This window comes from Tetrao urogallus (assembly GCF_951394365.1).
Source record: "Tetrao urogallus genome assembly, chromosome: 24".
NCBI lineage: Eukaryota > Metazoa > Chordata > Aves > Galliformes > Phasianidae > Tetrao > Tetrao urogallus.
In genome coordinates, this window is record NC_136837.1 from 957200 (window position 1) to 981234 (window position 24035).

A 24035-nucleotide genomic window follows, 5' to 3' on the forward strand; every position below is an offset into this window, starting at 1 on the left:
AAGCCTGATTCTGCTGTTTTTAATCTTACTCTACACGGTACCTTGCTACACAAACAGCACATTCAAAGCACTGCCTTGGAAGGCAGCAAAAGAAACAAAATTAGTTTTGTACCAGGCTGTAAATGATGAACTCTGTTCTGCTGGAAAGTAAAAATTGTGGCCAGAATGTTTTAACAGCTGAAGTAGATGGCAGGAGATGGAAATTTCCACTGATCATTCTCAAGTGCTGCATGCCATGGTCACCTGAAATACCATGGCAATAACAAGAGTTTAAATCAAGTCCCTGAAGGCAAACACAGGGGATATACTTCAGCATGAACAGTTAGTTCCAAAGATTGTGGCCTCTGGTTTAAGAGCTGACTCCTGTCCCAACAATTGGATACAGGCTGGCCACAGGTCATACATCTACGTGCAGTGTGCCCAAATTAAGGACCAGTACCTTCCAACCCAAACCTCTTCTTTCAGTTCCAAGTCCTGAAGTGGCATTAATTCCATCTAGCTGGGATATCTGCTTTAAATGCAACACAGAGGCCATCGCAGGGCTGTGCTTTGCAGAGGCTAATGTTAAAACACAGGACAGCTACACAGGTGTTATACTACACAGCCAATAACCATAAAACACCTCCTTGGCCTGGCTTCCTTTTATGGGCAAAACCCAACAGGGTTTTGAAGAACTGAAGGGAAAAGTAAAAATAAAAAAGAACACACACTTGACTTATTTTCAGTGATGAATGAGACTTCCCAAAGGCAATGGGAGAGGGAGACGGAGATGCCAAGTGAGAGAATGATGTATCCGATAGCAATGGAAGTAACAGAGGGAAATCAGAAAATAAAAGCAAATAAAGTTAAAAAAGCACAATTAAACTGGTACACGTACAGCTCTCCTCTGTCTGTTCAAGCCAGCCTGACCCAATCATCTTCACCATGAGGATACCCAGAAAAATCAGCAGCAGCACCAAGCTGGCGAGGAAAAGGAACTGGGAGAGGTAGAACTCGAGGCCTTTGCGCTTTCCTTCCATCTGCTGCCTGGGGGCTGACCGTAGGAGCTGAGTGCGGGGTGTCACCACTGCAGCAGATGCATCCCACCGGCTGCCCGAGCCCAGCCCTGTGCCACTCACAGCCCTCCACGGCAGCCGTCGGCTCAATCCCTCTCCCCAGCTGCTGGTTTTTGGCTCTCTGTCTGCCTCCCTTCGAACGCTGGGCGCCAAGCTCTCCTCTCTCCTCTCGAATGGGTAACTCAACCCACTACATCCTGCTGAGGTTTCCCAATGAGTGCTGGGTGCCACCCTGCTCTCCCGTCCCCACCAGCTGTTGGAGAAAAGCCCCTTCCTTTCTGTCTTCCTTCCCCCTGCTGTCTCCCACTGTGCTGGGGAGTTCTGCCCTGCAGTCCGCCCTACTGATGTGTCCCAATGGCCCCTGGATGTCAGACCTGCGCTTTCATCACTGGAAAAGGACATGGAGCTGAGCCTTCCACTTCTGCCCGCAGACGCATCCCAGGAGGACACGGAGCTCAGCCCTCCCACCCCATCCACGGACGACCCTATCCCAGCCCTTGCACTGAGCCCCTCATCTCTACTTACAGACACGTACCACTGGGACTCGGCCCCCCCAAACCCATCCAGGGACGCCCTCGGCCCGCCGCTGAGCCCCTCGCTCCCCTCTGCAGATGTGCTCCACTGAAAGGAGCTCGAGGCCCGATAGCCATCATCCAGAGACGAGCCCATCCCAGCCCTGAGCCCCCCGCTCCTCTCCAGGGAGGAGCTCCACGAGGAAGGTGCGCTCAGCCCCCGGAGCCCATCCCGGGATGTCCCACCCTCGTTCCTACCGCCGAGCCCCCCGCTGCGCCCGGGCGGTGACCCTCGTGGGTCTCCCCAGGACAGCCTGCCTCCCTCAGCGGCCTCCCAGCGGGACACGGGCGCTCGTCCTCTTTCCTCCTCTTCGTCCTCCTCCATCCCGTCCTCCTCATCCTCCTCCTCTCCGTCGCGGCCGGCCCTGCCGGGGCTGAGGCTGAAGCCGAGGCGCGGCCGCGAGGGTGAGGCCTGCTGCGGCCTGCCGGAGCTGCGGCCCGGGCTGGGCGGAGCGCCGCGGCCCCTGCGCTTCGCCGCCGCCACCTCAGCCCGCAGGCAGCTTAGCTTCTTGATGTAGACCTTGCGGGTGGTCTCGGTGATGGGCCCGGGTCGGTAGCCCAGCGCCAGCAGCTCCTTCCGGAGCTCCGCGTCTGTCAGCTCCGCCATGGCCGCGGCGCTGACGCCAGGCCTAACCGGAAGCACTCTGTCAGCAAGGAAGGGCGGCCGCCATCTTGAGGAGGGCCAGCAGCAACCTTCTCGCGGCCATCTTGAGAAGGGCGCACGCTGCCCCCGCCCGGTGCCATGTTTATACGGGAAGTGCGGGGTGGGCGCCATATTGGGAAGGGCGAGTGAATGCGCCGACATCTTGTGAAGGCAGGTCGGTGGCTCCGCCATGTTGGGGAGGTCGAGAATCCCCTCAGAGCGGGTAGGGCTCTGAGTACAAGCTGCTTCCCACCTCAGGAGAGAGAGAAATGCAGAAAGCGAAGTGCGAAAGCAGCCTCAGCAGGGAGGCACAGCACTCAGAAGCAAGCGAGGAGCCGAGCTGCTCTCATTCCAAGCTAAAGTGATTTTTGATGCTTCTGGGGACGTTTTTGAGGAGAAAGAAGTGTCTTTCCCTGCCTGCTGCAGGCCTTTTCCTCATCCCCCCCCTCGCTGCCCAGTGAGTGGCACTGCGGGCTGGGCAGGACTGAGCTGGGCCTGGGGGGATCTGTGGGAAGGATCTTCCTTACAGACCCGCAGCTTCAAAAGGCAAAACCAAATGTCAACTAGAAAATTTATTTTGGCACGGCCGTGATGTACAGTAATTGCTTTTTTCCCCCCTCTTCTCCCACCTGTAAAGAAAGTAATGAAAGCGGCTGGAATACTATGGCTTAGTATCAGACTTTAATTAAAGATAATTGAGAAAGTGGTGATGGATGCATGCAGGCTGCCCGCGCATCGCCATCTCCGTGATGGACGGATGATGCCGACCCGTGGGGCTGTGCCAGAGCTCTGCCTGGTCCCCCAGAGCAGCAGCATCCTTAGGGACTGATTGCCTTCAACGCAAGGCAAATCACCCAGGCTTCGTTCCACCTTTCCTTCTTTTCATGCTTGCTTTGCTGTCACGGCCTTTTCATTCAGGGCAGCAGACAGGGCTAGCCTCGCTCTTCCTGAGCAACCAGATACTGAGATTTGTTAATCTGGTTAGCAACAACAAATGTACGCTGTGGAGAGGCCAGGCATGCTCAGCTCCGATGGAGGTGTGAACGTGCGAAGCTGAGCCTGCCCTGCTTGCTGTCTGGGAGGCACAACGGACAGCTAATAGTTTGGGGTGGTGTTGAATGTAAATACAGACATAAAATGTGCTCTTAGTAGAAGTTTCTGTAAACTCGCGGCTTTCAGACAGTTTGGAGAAGCTCTGCCTCGGCTCTTCTTGCTTAGGAGAAAATGAGTAACAACGAAAAGGGAAAAAAGAAAGAAAGAAAAAGGAATGGATAAATAAAAAGGATTCTTTTTAACTTCTTTTGCTTGTGGAGGTCAGGGAAGCTGCACCAAAACAGAGTTTGTCCCAGCAGCACCATTGCATGACCTTTATTGCGATGAACATGGGAGTGGGATTTGAGGGCTGGAGGACTGCAGAAAAGCTGTGATTCCTTTACAGGAGGGAGATTGGCAGCTGGAACAGATTGTGGAGAGAAATCTACTGCCTCTCTCACTTCCTCCCTAGCAAGACAAGCTTAGGGAGCATCACTACCCTGAAGGTATCTGATTATCATGGAGAAGAAAGCAGAAAGCCTCTCAGAGATGACAGAGCCCAGTAGCCCCATGGAAAAGCATCTTTTTGCTCCCATTAGCTTGCCAACAGTGCTGATGTTGAAGCCGATGGCAGAGCTTCTGCTTTGTGCAGAAGAAGGGGCATCATCCACGCAGCCCTGGGCAGCAGCAAAGGCTGCCAGGCGAGCACAGCCCTGCCGATGCCACAGATGGGCTGTGATGCTCAGAGATCCTTGGCTGTGGAAAGCCAGTTTCCAGCCCACGGCTGGAATATCTTGGCTGTAAATACCCTGAGATGGCTGTGGGAAGATGGGACAGCAAAGAGGGGACAGCCTCCACCTTTTCTGCTAGCCCGGAAGCTGCCTTAGGCCTGCTGGCAGTGACTCAGCTGTCATATGGGAAGAGCAGGCGTGCAGTGCCGCCTGCTTCTCCTTCCTAAAGTACTAAGGCAGGACTGGTATAAGCAGAGGGGTAGAAATAGCTCTGCACAAGGTGCCTGAAGAGGGGAGCATGCTGCATCCTCCAAAAAGCATGGCAGCAGATGCACCTTCCCATCCCTGACGGAGGGCTGCTAGAGAAACTACCATCCCACCCCCATTGCTTACCCCCTGGCATTTGGCCGACAGTCCTGCATATGTCACTGGGGGAAGTGTCAAATCTTTCTTGAGAGCCGACTGTGCTGATTTAACACCCTGTCACTCACAGCCGCTGCACAGGTGTGACCCAAGAACACCAATTCTTATCCCTTGATCATATGTCGTATCCTCAGCCTGCTGAGCCTCTTATTAGGTTAGAAAGTTGGTGCCACTTTCATTCTTTTCTATCTGTTTTCTTCCTCCTCCTCCTCCTTTCTTGCCTCTCTCCCTCAGTTGTTCAGTAGCTCATTCTACCATGAAACCATTTCTCTGTTTTTGGAGCAAGCAAGATCTTCCTCACCTACTTGCAGCCATGGACTTCAGTACTGCTGAACAAGCTGCACCAAAGCAGCCTGCTAGAGCACTGGGTGTACACATGCATCCTGTAACTCAGAGCCCTTTCTGCTTGTTAACCAAAGAAGTTGCCCTGACTGCAGCAGTCATGCCTGAGATGAGATGATTGGGTGAATATCTGCTTCATTCCCTTTACTCGAACGTCTGAGCTTGGAGAGGGTTTTCTTCCAAAAGCTGAAGGTTCCTTTGTACTTGGTGCATATTTGGGCTGTTCAGTTACTGTTCCAGAAAGGGGCTTCATATGGTTGCTGTCACAACCAGCCATGCATCCCACAGTTCATTTAGAGCTGGGCCAGCTGGGAAGAGCACACAACCAAGGACTGAGTTGAAAGCAGACAGTGCTGCTGCAGTCCAGGAGTGACTTGTCTGGGTCGGAGTGAGGGAGCAAAGGCAGACATCTCAGTAAAGTCACGTTAATGGATCTGCTTATAGAAGCGTCCTGTAACATCATTCTTGTGGGAAATGGGCCAAGAAGCAAATCCCAAAGGCTCATGTTTACTTTCCTATTTACTGTCACTAGGCAGTATTCCTTCCTCGATGCCACAGGTCAGCCAAGAATCCTCTTCAGTGAAAGCGAAGGGCAAAATGGGATGCAGTAGAGAAGGCTCTGCCCTGTAGTGAAGCTTCTGCAGTTTGCACTGCAGGTGGAAACTCTTCTTGTTTTCCTATGGCAAGGCAACATTAAGCCTGGGGTAAGGATCTGGGTCTTTCAGAAATACTAAGTGCCCCTTGGAAGCCAACAGCTTGCTCTCTGATCTTGCTGGACAAGGTAAGCATGGTACAACTCTGCCTGCACTTTCCCTGCCAGACCTCCCTTGGGTATCAGTCTACCACAGATTGATTTGCACTGGCTGAGCTCCTAGCCCAGCAGGACGTGCAGTTGCTTTCATTTTTACCCTAATGGAATGTATTATTTTCCACCCGCTCTGACTCTTTTACAGTGATTTCATAGCTCCACCTGCCTCAGCAGTAATCCCTGCAAACTTCCAGTTACACTGAGCTGATCTATCTGTGCAATAGGAGTATGCCTTCGAATCAAATATTAAAACTGGAATCCATTCTGTGCTGGATGTTGCATTATACATTGAGAAATTTCATTTCTCCAAGGGATGGCTTGCAGCAGAGAGCACACTGAGGAAGTAGAAGTGTGTCTGTGTTGTTCTAGCACAAACACAGCTATTCAAACGAGCCGCAGTAAGAACAGAATTTGTGTTAGATCAGGAGGATAAAATTGGATTGAAATTGGATATATTCAAGTACATGCCATTGATCTCATCAGTCCTTACTTTACATATGTTAGATTTCCTGCTGCCAGTATAGAGAAGCACCTCTAAAATAAGCCAAAGGTATGTTAAATGGAGAGCAATATGTTCAAGTGGAATTACGATGTCACATCTAGATTTGTGTGAGAGCCAGAAATCATGTTGGAGCTCCGTGTTGCTTCACACTGTGTCTCGATCACATCATGGCTATGAGCGTTCCTGGTGATGTTGCTCAGATTCATGTAGGCTGGATGAGCAAGACGGGGTTAAGACTGCAGGTAGGAAGAGCACAGCTGCTTTCTGCTGGCTGTGTGGGGGTGACCTCCTGTGAGCAGAGCTGGGTAAGGACTCCCACCAGGCTCCCAGCACTCCCAGTCCTAACCTGGCACCAGTATGCCTTGGTAGCCCTGTAACCGTGCCTCAGTTTCTCTCCTTGCCAAAAGGGAGGCCTAAAACCTATTAGTTTGCAAAGGTTAATTACTCAGGCTCTTCAGCATGCTTTGCACTCGTCAGAAGGACGATGATTTCTCTAGAACTGGAAACCCTCCTTCTTATCTTTCCCACACTTGCTGCTTGCCATCTGGCTGAAAAAAAGGCACAAATCCTTCGTTTAATTACACTGCGCATTTTATTATCTCACCTCAGATTTTGTTGTTAATCTCTTTTACAGATTTCGTGTACATAAGTGGAGCCTTTTAGTTTCAGCAAGCTGCATCGTTTTCTCTTCTGACGCTGCTGGTATCAGTCAGCTGAAAGAGAAGAGAGGAAAGAACAAGTGTCCTTAAAATTTGTCATTATGCTTTATATATCATTTCCTCCTCCTCAGCTCCTCACCTAAAGAGCAAGGAGGCAAACTGAAATCAGCACAAAGCAGAACAGCAGCTCCCACAGAGATGAAAAGACCTTCTTGTTGGGGCGTTTAAGCCCAGATCAGACCAAGGTCCGGAGAGAACACAGGTAAGAACGCTCCCATTACCCTCCAAATCTGGAATAGCTGCATCCATCATGCCCCTGGATTTTTCTTTTTGCAATTCCCATATGCTAGGAGCAGATTCCAGGGCTGGAGTTGTTAGCACTCAACACCTTTAGTTGCAGCTAATTCACTCATGATAAGCCCCTGTGTAGGGATCAAGGTGCTCATAGACAGCTGCAGGTGCTGAGGTGCCTCACCTGTGCAGGTTTCCTTATAAGCTCAGCTGGAAATTGCATCCTAAAGACTGAGGACTTTTGAGAAGGAGGAGTGGGGAGGTAGGAAGCAGCGCTGCTGGAAATTGTTGCAATGCTGCCAACAGCCAACATCAGCTCTAGGACACAGACAGCTCTCTAAGAGAGCATATAACCTTCCCAGAAGGGAAGTGTGTGCATGAGAGAGAGTGGGGTATCTGAGGACTCTGTAAAGTGAGCAAACATGACACAAAAGCCCTTCTAAGGAATATAAATATCTCCATGATGATGAGCTGGTGAGAGGAGAGAAAGGCAGAATTCCCAAGGCAGAAATCAACCCCCTGCCAGTACCGTTTGGGGTGTCCTGTAACACCTCTGTGAGCAGTTTCTCCAGGACACCTTGGTATTTTTCCAGCTGCCTCAGTATGAGCCGCATCCCAGCTCTGACAGGAACAGCTAGCTGCAGAGGAAAGAAGAGCATCAGAAGGAGGAGCAGAGCAGAACATGGGCAGGCATGTCAGGGTGCTTCAACCCCACTTTGCTCACGTCAGCTGAGGGTTTGGGGTTGGTGTGAGAGGAATAGGATGATCATTTTATCAGGGAAAAAAAAACAGTGTTTTGGACTCAGCCCCATCTACTGCTGATGCAATTGTGTTCTGTTCAAAGTGCCAGAGTTTTCGTGTATTGGATCATTTCTAGTCTGACTCAGAAATACAGATAAAGGCACTACTGGCAACAGAGACTGTAAAGAAGAAAAATCATTTCTACACCTTATAATCCTCCACTATCTCACACTTTGACCCTTCAAAACATCAGCTTTACTGATGCTGGTGAAGCATCCTGCATAAGAAAAGGTGTAGGATGAGACATCTCCCTGCCTGCAGCCTGACCAGCTGTGAGCCCTGGCTCAGATGTACCCACAGTAAATAGAGTTGTTCCAGTCATGGCTGGAGGCACAGGAGGGCTCGTGGCTGCATGAGCGCTGGATACTGGGAAGTGCCAGTTATTTAATGCTTTGAGCTGTGAATCCTTGCTGTTTAAATCCTATTATTGACTGCTGGTGCACCACGTTTGGGAGAGCAGTTGCACATTGACCTGCATGTTGGCCGAATTCCGTGGCCTCTCTACCTGTCCTGTGGTTTGGGCTGGACCTTCACACTCCTTTTGTTGGCAGAGGCCAGTTGTGCTGACCACAGGAACGGCTGCACTGACCGGACAAAGAGCTTCCTGCATTCAAGTGGAAAAGCACAATTTTCAGACTTAGCTAACCAAGTAAGCATGCCTTTGAGGGCTTAGACTGGCACTTAAATCCCTAAAATTGGCAATTTTCTGCTCTGTATACAGCCTTTGGGGGGTGCAGCTGTATGAGCCCCAGTTTATAAGTAAGATCCTGCCAGTGCAGAGGGCTGTGAGATAGGAGGTGAGCGACACCAGACAGCTGATGCAGAGCTGCCTGAAAGAGTGACAAGTTAAAATCAGACCTGCTGAGCTACAAATTACTGCCTTGCAGTTGGCTGGCATTCCCTGAATGGCAAAGAAAGACCTCATGTTGTTTCCATCTTCCTGTGCGAAGGTAGAGGCTAGGTGGGTCTGAGGGGTGTCCAGGCTGCTCAGTGTCTAAGATAATTTATGGTATGGAGGTAAAGTTCTTCTTTGATGAAATCTTGCTGGGTTGCCTGGCAGAACTGGTAGGAAATGGGTGATATTGCTTTCCATGACTGTGAGCTCCATAACACCACCCACTGTCTTCTCATGCGGCACCTCCAAGTGCTCATTGCAGCCAGGACCCACAGGACATCTCTTGGGCTGTTTGTCCCCACTGCATGTCCTCAAAGGATCCTTAGAGCCACACGGTTCAACGTACCTGGATAGTCTTCATTCCTTCGATATCTGCAGATTGCTCAGAGAAGCCTTCCTCTTCCAGCTGCTGCAGAGAGGTCAGGGATTTCTTCTGCCCTTTGTTCCTCTCCTTTTCCTGCAACCCCACAGCAGAGAGCAAACAAGGCAGTGATACACAGCATCGTGGGAGCACCAAGCACGCTCTATGGCATCCCAGTGATGCCGTGTGCCTTGAACAGGACACAAAACCCAAGCAGCTGGTGGTCTAACTGCTGCCTGGAGCAGCATGGTTCCCTGGGTGGGTGTCTGGGAACAGACCCATCAGCTGTGGTCATCACAGCCTTGGGGATCGTAATTCTGATATGCAGGAAGGGCTGCAGTGCTCAGAGTAAGAGTGAGTTACAGGATTGCAGGCAGTGATCTGTAGCAAACATGACAGTACTGGATGACTGCTTTGATCTGTGCAGGACAACGCTGCCAGCAGGAAGAGATTTACTGATCTTACAGAGCTATTCCGCTGGCCCACTTCTGGTTCTCTTCTGCCACAGTGGCACAAAGTTTAATGAAAGCCTGCACCCCCTCATTGCAGATGGAGAGTTCTGTGGATACATTACATATTGCCAGCCTTTCTTAGAAGTCTGCAAAGTCATCCTATCACATTTATGGGGCTAAGCTTTGCTTCAGGACCCTCTCTTTCTTCCTAACCCAAACAGAACAAAATAAAGTTGCTTTGGGATAAGACCAACACGACAGGACACGAAAAATGCATCACTGTCTGTGCTCAGTGCCATGACTGCTTGCTGTGCTCTCGCTTTGTTTCAAACGTGTGCTCAGAAAGCTAAGGCTGATTTCACCCACGTACCTCTGGAAGCCCCTCAATCACCAGCAGACGCATAGCTAAAAGGGTAACGATGTATGAACCATCTGGGGACTGTGCGTGGGTCCGTGTCCTCTCCTTGAAGGAGGCTGAAGGATGTCTGCGCTTCCCACAAGAAGAAATCACTATCCAGCAAGCAAATAGGTATTGGAAAAAAGATTTCAGCCCTGTATCAATGGATTGCAGAGTGCGGGGGAAGCTCCCTTTGGCTGTGTTTAAGGAGAAGATGCAGTCTCTGAGGCTGCCAGCCTGATAGCTTTCAACAGTATTAGTTTCACATCAAAAGGAAAACATTCTCTCTGCACATCCCAGAGGTGACAACCATCTGGAGGATGGTTAATTATTTGTTACAACAAAAAGACCCATCAACGTGGTGATGGGAGGCTGCAGCTCCTTTACAGAAATTACAGCCACTAGCACAGAAGAAAGAAAAACGAGACCTGCTACCAGCAGATGATATCCTACACAGGTTTTCTATTTCTTATGTAAAGGAGTCCCGGATTTTCCTTTCTACTCTCACACCTTACAAATTGTCTCTGCCATCTCCCATAGCCCTCAGCTTTGGAACGAGCTAGGGACTGCCGAAGTCTCATCTCCTGTTCCAGCAGAAGGGGAGATGGTGGGAATGGCAGTGGCAAGGTACACGTGGCAGAGCTGAGCAGGAAGAAACCTCTGTGTCATTCTCCAGTGCCTGTCTCATGGATTACCTGCATTTTCTGGATGTCGCTCTGGGTGAAGAAGGGCACAAAGCCTTCAGCCTGTTCTGCCAGCACTGACATCACGTACACCAGGAGCAAAGCAGCCGCCGCCTTCTTCGAAACCATTGCGAGAGTCTGCACAACACGGGAAGGAGGATGCCAGGGTAATAATAGAGGGGGCCATTTAATGAGAAATCCCTTTGGCTTTTCATCAGTTGCAATCTAATTTAGCCACCGGCTAACTAAAGGTATATTTACTCTTCCAGATGCTCCTGAGCTGAGAATAGAAGCATCTTGACTGACAATTCTCTCTCAAACCGTTTCTTGTAAACAGATTTGTTCTTGAGCAATATCTCCAGAGACTGAAAGCCCAGCCCTTCTGTACTGTTAAAGACTCCTCTGTTCTGCAAGCTTTAGCCCTCCAGCTGTAGTGGTTTAAGACCTGCATACATCCAGAGCAAAACACTCCCGTCAATCCCTCTGACAGCAAGGCAGAGAGTGATGCTGCAGGAGAGAAAGAACGTACTACAGCTGCGTTGTTAAATTTTGTTTTCGTATCTCTCACCCCTGAAAACCTGCATTGATGGGCTCAATCTTTTAATAAGCCTCATTGGGTCCAAGAGAGCTGCGAAGGGCGTTTGCCAGCCTTGCTCCATAAAAGACAAGTATAAAGGGCTTTAAAAGCTACCTTCTGAAGTGATTTAACAGTGACTTCAGATGGGAAGAGAACTTATATAAACATTAAATGCTCTCTTTAAATATTAAAATATTCTCTCTGGATGCATTTAATGAAGTCTGGTCCCGCAGCTTAACCACTCTACCTGATTGGAACCTGATCCTTAATTAGTTTCAAAAACCTCTCTGTTTGGACACCATTAAAAAGACATCGTTAGGTCAAATTTGACCCCTAAATTAGATTTCACATAAATATCAGCTAGTATTTAACTGAAGGCAGTGGAAGTTAATAAGTATTCCCCTCTGCCTCACTTCCCAGTCCCATCCATTGCTGCGTGCCAGGCCAGGGAGGGTGATGGGAGCGGGTTTGGATGCAGCAACCAGGCAAGGGCAGCTCCTCCCTGCCTGCAACATCCCAGCTGTCAAACCAGGAGTTGCTGCAGTGATCAAAAGGGGATTTTCTCAGGCTCTCCCCCTTGTAATACAACATGTTGATATGCATATGTGCTGATAACACGGTGTTATCTCAGTGTCATCAATCTCTTGTGTGGCTTCATTTATTCCAAGATTGTAATAAAATACTGCCATATACAAAGAGATAAACTCAGTCACCTCCTTCATCTCTTATTGACTAGCCCTCTGCGAATTGATTCTCACTCTTCCCCCAGAGAAACACCCCCGCACATTACTCTAGTCAAAAAAATATCTTTTATGCATGTCCCTTCCTTAGTTTGTAAGCAGGACATGTCTTCCAGACCTGAGATCATCGGCTCAGTGCCTCTCCAGGCAGATACGTACCTTGTTGTTTGTGAATTTGCTTCACTGCTACAAAGAGAAAGCACAAAGCAGAAGGGTCTCAAGTTCAGAATCAGCACAACAAAGTGCTGCTGTCACATGAGGCTGGGTGAACCAGTGCCCAGCTCTCCTTATGGCTGCATAACTTGGGGTGAAATGCCTATTTGGAGGCAGGATGGTGAACATCCGCCTGGTTCTGGTGTGAGAACAGCGACAAGATGGAGCTCAGCTGATGCAATGCCTTCCAAAAATTCGAACTGTTGCTGTCTGTAGGAACTCTGTGACTTCAGTTCGAACTGTTCAAAGCAGCTTCCCAAGTGCAGAGGGCACCCAGGTCTCACCGTGCCTGATGGGTGCTCACAGTGAGCAGGAGTTGATGGAATCAATGCTCCCACTGTGGGAGAAGAGCACAAGGCACCTTTCCCCTTGCTTAAACATTGATTTCATTTCCTCTCCTTGTCAGAGCTCTCTCATGTTCAGCAGCAGCTGCTGAAGCCAACACCAACACCAGCACCTATGTGAGAGCACACAGCTCACCCCGCTGAGCCTGGAAATGGAGCACAGACACAAACACCCACCTGGAGAGCGCTGCCCGGCTCAGACCTCTTCTTGTTCCGTGTCACACGGGCTGGGATCCTGCCCTTATATACCCACACACAATCACATGCCTGCACAGTGCCCACACTCCCCAGCACTACGGAGCAGCTGCCTGGCATGCATGGAAACGGGTGCACCAGATGGGCAGCACCTTTATCTGCATCAGGCTTTTAAGAGTTTCTAGTTTCCAGGGTGATCCCCATCCCTGCCTCCCCAGGCTGCTGTCTTTTGGTGGCAGCTATTCTCTGTATGGCCCACAGCCACAAAGGGCCCTGAGAGCAGATCACACTCTGCCTCTGTTTCCCCATCTATAAGCTGGATAACTTCCCCTCTCCTAACTTGTCTGTTTAGATTGTGAGCCCCCCAGGATAAAGCTTTTGTTGTGTGGGTATGTCAGCAGTCCAGTGATGTCATTCTTAATTGTCTTTGTCCTGTAATGTTAACAAATCATGGTAACAACAAAGCCACTAAAATCAGCACAAGGCAGAATGATGCCTGACCCCTTGCATTGCAAAAGCACTGATTAAAGGCAGTGAATACCCACCCTTGCAGGATCTAAATATTAATATAATAAAGAAAGCTATCCATGCTAAAGCTATACCAAAAGCTTTATAAAATGAGTGGAACAGTGGGGAGATGCCAAGGCAGTATGAGGGATTTATCTGTCCATTCTGAGTCCTCCTGTGGCCCGTTCCCTTAATAACAGCATCTCACAGTCCTGAACACAACAACACCCCTCAGGGACACAACTGTCCACCAGCACCTCTCTCGGTACAGATGAGGCACAGAGATTTGTCTAAGATCTCATAGGGTTGCCTTTGGTCCCACAAAACCATCAGGCAGATGCTGATGCTGGAGGATTTGGGATCAGGTCCAGGTGCTGCTCGCAAATCGGCGGCTCTGCACGAGGAATCCCAAGAGCCAGCAGCCTCAAGTGGGGGAGATGCAAGAGGAAAAAATGAGCTGGGGAAGCAATGAAAGCCTCCTGCATCAAACAGCTCCATGTGGCAGGGGAGCACAGCGGTGCTCTGCGTGGATGCTTGAGCTGTGAGCAACATTTGCTGGAGACAAGAGGAAAAGAGCTATGGCCCAGGCCTCTAAAATGTCTTTTCTCACCCATTTCGGTTGCAGCTGGTTGATATGATGTGTACACACACACCAAGCGCTGGGCCTCGCAATGGCCTCACTGCTGCCACTGCAATCAATACTGCTCAATTTGGGCCAAATTCTTCCTTAAGACACATGGCAGTCGCTAAGATCCCCGTGCATTTATTGCAGCTTATCGCAGCAAAGCAGGCTTGGAGATAAAACTTCTGGAGTGGTGAGCATAGTTTTTCTCCCTGGGACCGTGGCTATGTGTGCTGATGAAAAGGGGATGACCAAGAGTTGTTGACTCGGTTTGTTCCTTACCCACCTTTGCTACAGATTTTGTGCAATGCCCATTTGACACCAGTCCCTGTTTTAATTGACTTTTTTCAGTATCTCTATAAAGTCATGATGGATGCAGCTGACGAGTCAGCAGATGGTGTTGGGAAGTGACAAATCACCAGGAAAGGTCACTTCTGCAAAGCACTAAACTTTCCCATGTCTTTTCCCCTTTTACCTCAAAAATGTGTCTGGCTGGCAGCTTTCCCATCCATCTGTGATGAAGCTCTCCACTTCATCGGAGAGAGCAACCTTTAAAATAAAAAGAGAAAATGGGAATTAATCATATCTGAATTAGCTGGGTGCTGTCGGCCAGGTTTGCCTCTTCATTATGCAAGCGTGCTCAAAAGAGAAAGGAAACAGAACTGAAAATAAGGGCCTGACTCCCACCCTCCACATTTTCCCTTTACATTTGCCCATAAGGACAGGCTTGGCACATCATTGCAGACGCAGAATGAGGATACATGAAAATAAAAGTCACAGCTGGAATTCTGACCCCCAGCATCGTAACGGGAGAAGTCTGTCCTGCTGCAGCCCCATTAACGACTTGCAGTCTTCAGGCTCCTGGAAGTTCTCCCGGTTTTATGAAGCAATATTGCAGCAGAGGTGAGAAGCTTCACAAAAAACGGATGTGCAAAATGGAGTTGCTCTCAGTTCTGTGAAGTTAAACGTCTGCCATAATTGGGAGTAATTTAACAGGAACCGGGCAGTGGCAGCGAAGTCTGTAAAGCCATGTATCAGTAGCAATGTCAAGGAATCCGGGGAAAGTGAGTTCCCTGTGCCAGCAGCAGCGAGCATTTGTCTCCATGTCCTGCACTTTTCCCTCCAAGTCGCAGTGTGCTCGGGGTTTTTTTGGCAAGGAGGCTGCATGAAAAGCAGCTCTAGGAGCCAGCACTGAGCTCCAGTCCCAGGCAACAGCAGCGGGCACAGAGCAGGAAGAGTGTGAGCAGCTGAAATATTCTGCTCTGCCCTGCACCTGGGCAGGGATTTTGGTGCCCCCCAGTGAAGGCCGTAATGTTGGATATCAAGCCATAGCAATAGCCCTGATAGCTGCTATGGAATGAGCTGCCCCCTGTTCCCCACTATAGAACCTCTGTGCATGGGGCTGGCATATACAAGAAGGAACATCTTACCTTCGTGCTCGGCAGAGCCTGGTTTGCTCCCACAGTTCCACCAGACCCACAGCAGGATTGCGTGGGTCTGCCTCCCCCAGTCCCTAACTCTCCTTTCCCCATGGGAGCGCTGGTCTCACCCCACTCCCATCAGATAATTTTTGCTTGGGTCAAAAACCAGGCTCATGTGCTGCTGAATGTGACATCTGCAGTCACGACTGAAGTCGATGTGGGTAAGGAACTCATTCCAGGCTCCCCGCTTTGGAAGTAGGAGCAGAAAGCTTTCTCACAGCCCAGGCAACATCCTCCAGCTGCTGTCTCTGCATGGATGCATTACAGATTTAGCAGGCACTGCTGTCTGTGGCTGCTGAATACTCCTAATGAATAAAGCACCAGTGGCAAATTTTAATGCAGTTTTCAAAATATTCATGCTGGATAAATGTCTGAAGGATCACAGGCTTAAAACACATGTTAATTTGCAGCATAAATATTTTAAGCATGCAAACATTCCCCTCCTGTCCCCACTTTTGCTTCACGTCCACTTCCATTTCTCCTCGGTGGCCTAATTCATGGTAATGCAGGGAGAGAATCAATAGCAAGGATTTAACTCCTGCTGATGCCCCAGAACAACTCACCCTCCTGGTTCTAGCAGCTAATAATAATCTCTTGAATTAATGGGGAATTTGTCTCGTGTTGCTCCTCTCTCCTCTCACTCTGCTGCCTGGTTCCTATGGCCAGAGGTTCCTTGTGCTGCCAGGTGCAGATATGGGGGAGGAAGTGGAGGCTTTGGATGTGTGGCAGACGAGGAGCATCCCAACACCACCTCCCAGAGGTGACAAACTCGTGTACCTGCAAGCACAAAGCTCAATACCAGCATCTCCAGATGGAGCAGCACCACCACAGCAGAGCCATGGGTGGCCCTGGCTTACATCCCTGCGCCTTGCTGAGTTCCTCTGGGCACACAGACAACCCTGAGGGCCTCCATCCATCGTTTGGAGCCTGGCACATCTGTGCTGCAAAGCCTCTCTCAAACCAAGCCTGTGCTGATCAGGAATGGACATCCCAGAAGTGGAGGCATCTAGAAGCTCTGCCTGCTGCCTCCACTTCTCCAGACCTGCAAAGGTTATAACATGAAATGCTTCTGGACACAGCCTGATGGATTTCACTTCTCCACGAGATGTAGAGGAGAATCAGGGGCCGAAGTACCCCATTTCCTGATCATTACATTTCATTTAAGAAAAAGAAATAAAGCACACCCAGATTTCTATGCTTATAAAAACATCATAGCCTCTCACACAGGGAAAAAAAAAGAGGGGGGGGGGAAATGATTCCTTGTTTTGTTTTTCTTCATTTTTGGTCATTCCTTTGCCTTCCTCTCCCCAATCTGAAACAAGTGAAGAGAGCAAAGAGAGGAGGTGAGAAAACAAGATGGGATGCAGCTCATCTGTTTCCAATTTGGGTTTCCAAATCCAAACCACCAGTTTTGCACTTAAAGGCTCAGGAATATTTTTAGGAACATTGGAAAATGCAGCCTCATGCGCAGTGGGGGCTGAGCCTGCCTCTTCCCTTGGCTGTCTCTGCAGTCCTTGCGCCGAGCAGCCCCATCCTGGATTCATCCAGCAGCCCTGAGGCTCTGGAGGAAGGGAAGCCGTTCAGCATTTCAGGAAAGGAGTTTCCCACCCCACTCGCAAGGAATATTTATTAGATTTGATGAAAGACCAATTTAGCCTTTACATGCACCAGGCACCCGCTGACCTTTTATTTTCATGCTACCTCTTTGTACCTGCCCCTACTGTTCTGCATCAAATAACAATATATCAGGTTAAGCATAGCAAGACGAAAAGCTCAAGCACTGAGAAGTGCATTAAATCGCTGCTTTGCAGGGCTGCTTGCACTGCCAGATCAGCAGGAAGATGATGTATGATTTTCTTGCTCACGCAGGATACAGAATGCAGCCCTGTGATCCCCTTTGCAGGCAAAGTTTGCAGGTACACCCTGTCTTCCTGCAGAAGGCAGCAGTGGTTTTGCTGAGGAGGGAAGGGGAGTAAAAGCAAAGGTAACAGCATTCAGGATCCAACCTCCAGCATTTGCAGTTTTGGGCCATGGAGATTATCCATCCACGGGAGAACTGTAGCATGAAAAGACCTTGCTGCTCTCAGTGCTGCCGGCTCCCATGAGATTTCCTGATACGGTGGACTGGATTATGCTGGATGGCCAGGATTTATCGCTGCTTTCAATGGAGAGTCACCCTTTTCATTCCAGAAACCCTTGGCCGTTAATAGTGGTTTATCTGCAACAGGGGAGAAGAGTTTGCTGCTGCTTTATCTCCTTTCAGACGTTCACGACAGCAATTCATTCTGCAAGGCAGCAAGGAAACAGGGTCAGATGTCTTCAGGGTGAAAAAGGCTGCACATGGCAAGATAATGTGCACACTGAGCACACTGGGAGAAACCCAGAGCCTAGCAAAACACTGCAGGCCATGGGAACACCCCCTGCAAAAGTCAGGCAGAAGCAGAATGATCTGCAGGGGTAGGTGATGGTTCCAGCACAGGACTCAGATTTGACGAACCGCCTGCTTAATCTGTGCATCTTTTGCTTAGGTGATGAATAGCAACCTCAGTGAAAGCCTCTCAACCACAAAAGCTTTAGAAAGCTGAACAGTAAAGATTGAGAATTAAGGAGAATAAATATTAATGAAAGGAGTGGGAAATTAATCATTTTTTCCAGGTGATCTTGCCATTACATTGCTCAGCTGTGCAGGGCTGCTGCATTCACCTCCTTTCTTGAGCACGTGCCCTGGGTCCTGGTGGGAGCACTGGGATGTGCCACAGCACGAGACCACAGATTGCATGTGGGAAGGAAAATGAGGCAATGAATGGGAAGGGAATAGGAACTGTAAAAGAAAAGAGCCGCTTTACTAGCACAGGATTCAGCCTGCAACAGGAATTGGTGCAAACCCTCCTCTGGTTTTGATGGCCTGAGGCCAAGCACAGCACCAGGCTTAGCTCAGCCAGGCACAGCCCAGAGCCAGCACTGTTATGTAAAGGGATGGGGAGAGCTGGGCTGGGCTGGATGGGAGCGATGAATCCAATTATGGGATGAAGGGCAAAGGGAGGGAAGGGACACATTTGGACTGGAGCAAATCTCTAGAAGGCTTTAAAGCAAGAAGAGGACAAAAATGAATTCCAGTGCGAGGTGCCCAGCCTTCAATTGCAGCCAAGAGAAATAAGAGCCCCAAAGTAGGGCATAAGGCAGGGAATAGGGCTCTGCTGGTGGCCAAGGCAGCTGTGTGAGGGCTTCTCCTCAGAAGACCTAAAGTGTCTTTTCTGGGAGCACCCACCTGGCTGCCCACGGATCCATAGAGCTGATGGAGCACAGAGGTGGCCCCACAGAGCACCAGGAACGGCTCCTCCAAAAGCAGCAAGTAAGCCATCTGCACACATTTCCTCCATGCTTTTTCCCCAGAAGATTACTCCCATCTGGCCCTCTCACGGCAGTCTCCAAGTTTCTGCAGAGAGAACCAAGGGCTGTGCACTGGAAATGGAAAAAAAAATAAAAAATGACCCAGTTATGACAAAACAAAACAGCGTGTATAAAGCATCGCTGCAGAGGGCTGCAAGCATCCACAATAAGGCCCCGAGGAATAACAGAGTTCAACTTCGAATGGGGTTTACAAATTAAAAAATAAAAGATTATTCCTGTTTGCCTAAGCCCCATTTTTCTGACTGCTCAGCCCTTCTCAAAGCCGTGGAAAAGTGCTGCAGAACAAAGGTGGTGGAGCTGCACTCCTGCAAACCTTCGGTGTTAAACGGAAAATCTTCCTTTTCCCTCTCAGACATTGCAGTTCAGTGTCTGCCCCTGGAAGAGCCTGAAGAGCAGAGCCCTAGCTTTCCCTGCAACCCTTCTCTAACTCCTGCTTGTGGTGAAGAGCCCATAAAACAGAACAAAACCAAGCAAGGATTTGATTTTTATTTTTCAGTTTGCAAGGCAAGGATCTCACAGCAGCAGGCAGCAACTTCTCACTTGCATTGCCCATCACCCTTATCAGCGTGCAGCTTGCTCCCTGGCACAGCTGCTGATATGCAGAGCAGTGGTGGTGCTGCTTTGGTTTGCTGGGCAGTGCTGGCTGCCCATCCTGGTGCTGCAGGGCCGGTGAGGCTGTCTTGAAAACCTGCCCACTCTGCTACAGCCCTTGTTTAGCACTTAGTTAAAGGTGTCGACAGCACCATGCTGAGTAGTGCAGGTTTGCAATTGAACCGGGATTGCTCAGCTCCTTGGCAAGGAAATGTCAGTGCCCAAGGAATTCCCATCTCTCCAAGGAAATCCTGTGGTTTTTGCAGGGATGTTACCTGGATCAGCAGCAGGAGGAAAAGCGGGGGAGGTGATGGCGCCCCGCTCGCTTGCCAGCACTGCACACATGAGGTATGGGTGGCTGCTATGAAGCTCTCCCTGCTTTCTAGCTGTCTTCTAGCCCTGGTGCATCCATTCCCTGTACAGCTGTACTGGTGAGAGCCTGGAGATGGGGTGTGAAAGGAACCTGCATGGAACCCTGGAGACGGGGTCCTTCTGCACAAAGCTCCTGGTGCAGAAAGCAACGCAAGAGACAGGCTTCTGTGCATTCTTATTTTTGAGGAAAGAAGCGAGGGCATGGCACAGAGCCTCTCTGCACCACTAGGTCCTTGTCCTGGGTGGATGCAGCCATGCCAGTCCAAAGGAGCAGCAAGCAGCCACAGCTGAGTTAACCCATGCTGGGCAAGGAGCAGCCGACCAAACCACACTGCAAACGCATCTCTGTCCTCTTTCTCTCTGCCACACATTTAAATCTATTTGATCTCCTGGATTGATCTCCAAGTTTGTGTGCACACATCCTGCTTTGGACGGGGCAGCTGGCAGCGCCTCACCCATCACGTCCTGTCAGCTCCACTCAGCCTCACCTCCACCAGGAGCTGCTGGGAATGAATCCAATTACAGGATAAAGGGTTTTCTTCCCCTCCATATGGTCTCCATAACACTCTGGCTTTATCTCGCTTTAACCCCTTTCCTGGTAAGGGAGCTCACAGCCTGGCATAAGCAGCTCAGCACAGCGGCTGCACGTGGCTGCTATCTGATATGGGGAGGTGAGGTCTTCCAGGGGCAAATGCCCAAGAGGAGGAAGGAGCCCCTCCAGTGGAGCGATGCAGAGCAGTGCACTGCAGAACCATCCAAAAGCACAGAAGCAAACGCATCATTTTGTATTCAGTGTTTGTATCTGGTGCTCGTGGCCAAGGTTTAAAGTGCTGTGCATTAGTTTATCAATGGAATTTAAGCCCAACTGCTTGCCTCAGGACTGACTTCTGTTGCTTTCACGTTCCCCTTGCTCTGTAGATCATTGCATGTTTCCCTGGGCAAGTTGCTCCTTTGCTTTTGCCCAAGCAGCAGCGAGCAGTGTGCTGCCTTGCACAAGGACAGAGACAGCAGAAGGCTCCCAGCCACCCCCTCCCCATGGCTGTGTTACTGAAACCCGATGAACCAACCGTATCAGCTCGGTTATTTGATTATAATTATCATTTCTTGCTTTACACGGGACATGAAAGCCCAGAGAAGCTCAGGGCTCCTTCACGCAATGTGCTGACAAACAATGAATAAGAGAATCTCATCTCAAAGAGCTTAGCAAAGCAGAAAAGCCTGCATGAGGGAAGAAAACCCTTCCTTTTCTTAAGGACAAACACAAAGAAACAAGCCTCTCCTCCTGCATTAAACAGGGCCTGGATTTTGCTGTTGCTTTCTTTGTCATAGATTTCGGCACAGAAAGCAATTGAGAGCTCTCTGGGAGACAGCCCGTAAAGTTTCCCTGCTAAGAGACACCAAATTAAAGCCATCACTTTCCATTTCTGTGACAGGGACACCGAAGGAAGCGAGGTTGCATTCAGGACACGTCCTGGAGGAACCAGCTAACCTCTCTGGTGTCATTTTCTTCTGCAGAGTTGATTCGAGGCCTTCAGCATTGCTGCGCTGGCCGCTGACCTGCAGAGAGCTCTAAATCCACATCGACACCGACCTCGGGGGATCAGCCAAAACACCAACCTCAGCTTGTGAGGGAGAAAGCTGGGTCCTCGAGGACGGCTGAGAAGGGACAGAGCCACGTTCAGACCCTCCAGCAGGACACGTGTGGCTCCTTACCTGCTCCGTGTTCAGCTCCCCAAAGCGAGAGAAGTCCAAGTGAAATTCATCTTGGTCCCACTGTTGGCAATCCTGCATGTGGAAGGTGTCTGGGTGCCAAGCATGAAGCCAAAGTCGTACCATGCATTAGCTGGAATGCAGAAAGAAGAAGGTTTGTTCTGGTCAAAGAACTTAAAAAATAAAGAAATCAATAAATGATGGTGATGGCGATTATACCAGTAATAGTCCTACTGATCTTTTCCCACAGCATCAGTTCACAATCCAAAATAGACTTTCATTTTACCTCCTCCTCCCTCAGACCCGCTTCCTTCGTACAACTATATTACCCTTTAGAAGAATATGAGGCACTATAAAATGTGGCAGAAAGTCTCACAAAGAAACATTGGGAGGTGAAAACGAACTCCCCTGTGAGATAACCATGTTTTTATATAAAGCTTTGGAGAAAAAAACAGATCTTTCATGTGCTCCTGGCACAGACAGCAAAGTCCACGTCTTTTGAAGATGAACAATCACTGATATTTTCTATCTGAAGAGTTGCCTTCTAGCATAGAAGTTGGGAGTGGCGCACCGGAATTGAGATTCACATCTGCACGTGCTTTTTTATATGCAAAAACATGCTCAACTGAGTCAGAATCCTGACTGGAGTCAGGAAAGGCATGAAAGAGGTGAAAGCTTTGAGAAGTAGAGCCACAGGACTGCTCCACACAAACCTCTTTCCCTCGGGGATGATCTCATGGAAAGTCTAAAAGAGACCCAGACTGGGAATTTCACGGCTGGCAGTTCCATGGGATGAGCAGGGAAATGCTCCTGAGAGGCACAGACATCCCATGGGATCACTTTTCTCAGGGCACCTGAGGCTGCTGTGACCCACTTACTCTTGCCATGTCCTACTTCTGCTCCTCTGACCCGTGCAGATGGATCAGTGGGCCAGCGATTAGGGCATCATCCATCCTACCCACACCCCTCAGCCTTCTGCTCCTGCCCTCTGGTTCCAAGCCATTCCAGTCTTGCAGATCTCATTCCTCCAGCAAGACACTGTTGACTTTTTCCATCGACGTTGCCTTGGTGGAGGGCAGCAGTGGGAAGGAGGCTAGCAGCTTACCGCATTAACAGATCAGGGTCATTAACGCCACCAGATGTCAGAGATTAATGGCAGAGCTTCACTAAGGCGCCTTAGGCAGGTCTCATGGAGAAGGAGCACCCATGACCCAGAAGGAAGAAATGGGGAAGAGCTTGGGCAGGATGGAGCATTGGTGCTCTAAGCTACGGCTGACCCTGCTGAGAAGGTTTCATGATCCTGTGTGCTCTGGAATGGGAATCCCACACTATAAGATGAGTGCTTAGAGACCAGGAGAAGTTTATTTCCACCCCAATGCGCCTACAAGCTGGTGCTGCTCTCTCTGCACCATCTCTGGAAGGAATTCAGGACATCACCAAGGTTTCCTTTCCTTCCTCCACTGCATTCATACTCTGCTTCTCCAGCAAACTGCAGTACCTTGCCAGGCTGCTTCTAGTGTTGCGGCCAACCCTTCCCAAGCCCTGCCAATCCAATTAAGACAGCTGCCCAGCTACCTGGGGTGGGGAGGAGGTGCAGGTGGGAGATGATCATCCCCACCTCCTCAGGACTAGGAGGAAGAAAGAAAAGGATATCCAGCACTTTGCACTCTAGTGCAATCAGGGTGCAGCACAGCCGAACTGCCCCCCAGATGTTCTGTTAACCAAGATGGCAGCCTTTGGGCTGGCACAGCTTCCCCTCCTGTCTTTGCCCACTGCTTGCATGTAGGGCGCCCTTACTCGCATAGGCAGAGCCCAGTTGTGATGGAGACACGTACCTAAACCACGTCGTGCTCACAGTGTACCAGGCACCTGAAGCACGGTGTGGCCAATCTCTCTCTGCTCTTCCCCCCAGCAACTTTCCCAAGGGCAGTGAAGCAGAGCTGGGTACCCCTAAGGCCCCAAACACTTCTATGGAGTCCTTCAGCCACCCAGGGATGCCCCAAAGGCTGTGATCCAACATGGACTCAAGCAGAGACCCATTTCTCCCATCAGTCATCCAAAGGACCTGCTCCCCAACTCGCCACCTCTCCTCCTGCCATTGCCCCTCTTCCAAAGGTCTCCCCAAGCCCTTCCCTTCCTTCCCACAACTCCTTAAACAACGTTAAACACTTATTGCCAATTAATACGCTTTAATGCAGGTTTTGGGGCCAACTGGCTACTTAGAGGGTGCTTAAACCATCAGCCCCTCTCAATCCCGTTGCCCTTGTCATACAAACTTAGCCTAGCCCCTAATCCGGCCTCCCCCCTCCTCCCTCGAGGAGGCCCAAAGGTATAAAACCTCCCTGGGCATGCAGCACCAACGGCCCTCAGCACGGCGCGGGGCCAACGCACCACCTCTCCTTCCCCTGGGATTTACTGGTGTTCTTAGTCATTAATTAAATTTCAGAGCTCGGGGAGGGATCTTTCGGTGGGGTGCTTATTTATTTATTTATTTATTACCATTAGTTTGGGGATTCCCTCCCTTTTTTTTTTTTTTTTTCCCTTTTTTTTTTTTTCCGGTAATTGGGGTTGAAACAAAATTCATTACCATAGAGCACTTGATTAAAAAAATACCCTTAAAAGCAA

At 49.8% G+C, this 24035-nt stretch overlaps 2 protein-coding genes across 2 annotated transcripts; both read right to left on the reverse strand.

The window, feature by feature from the left end:
• Positions 1 to 275: 275 nt before the first annotated feature.
• On the reverse strand, positions 276 to 2234 carry LOC306955189 (uncharacterized protein; the record flags this gene model as incomplete). Its single annotated transcript, XM_079546436.1, has 3 exons — positions 276 to 283; positions 878 to 1026; positions 1591 to 2234. The coding sequence occupies 3 exons, from the start codon at positions 2232 to 2234 to the stop codon at positions 276 to 278; spliced, it is 801 nt and encodes a 266-aa protein (XP_079402562.1).
• A 4646-nt stretch (positions 2235 to 6880) lies between these two features.
• On the reverse strand, positions 6881 to 10776 carry MLN (motilin; the record flags this gene model as incomplete). The annotated part of the gene is made up of 4 exons (XM_079546437.1): positions 6881 to 6906; positions 7588 to 7696; positions 9101 to 9211; positions 10660 to 10776. The coding sequence occupies 4 exons, from the start codon at positions 10774 to 10776 to the stop codon at positions 6881 to 6883; spliced, it is 363 nt and encodes a 120-aa protein (XP_079402563.1).
• Positions 10777 to 24035: the final 13259 nt, after the last annotated feature.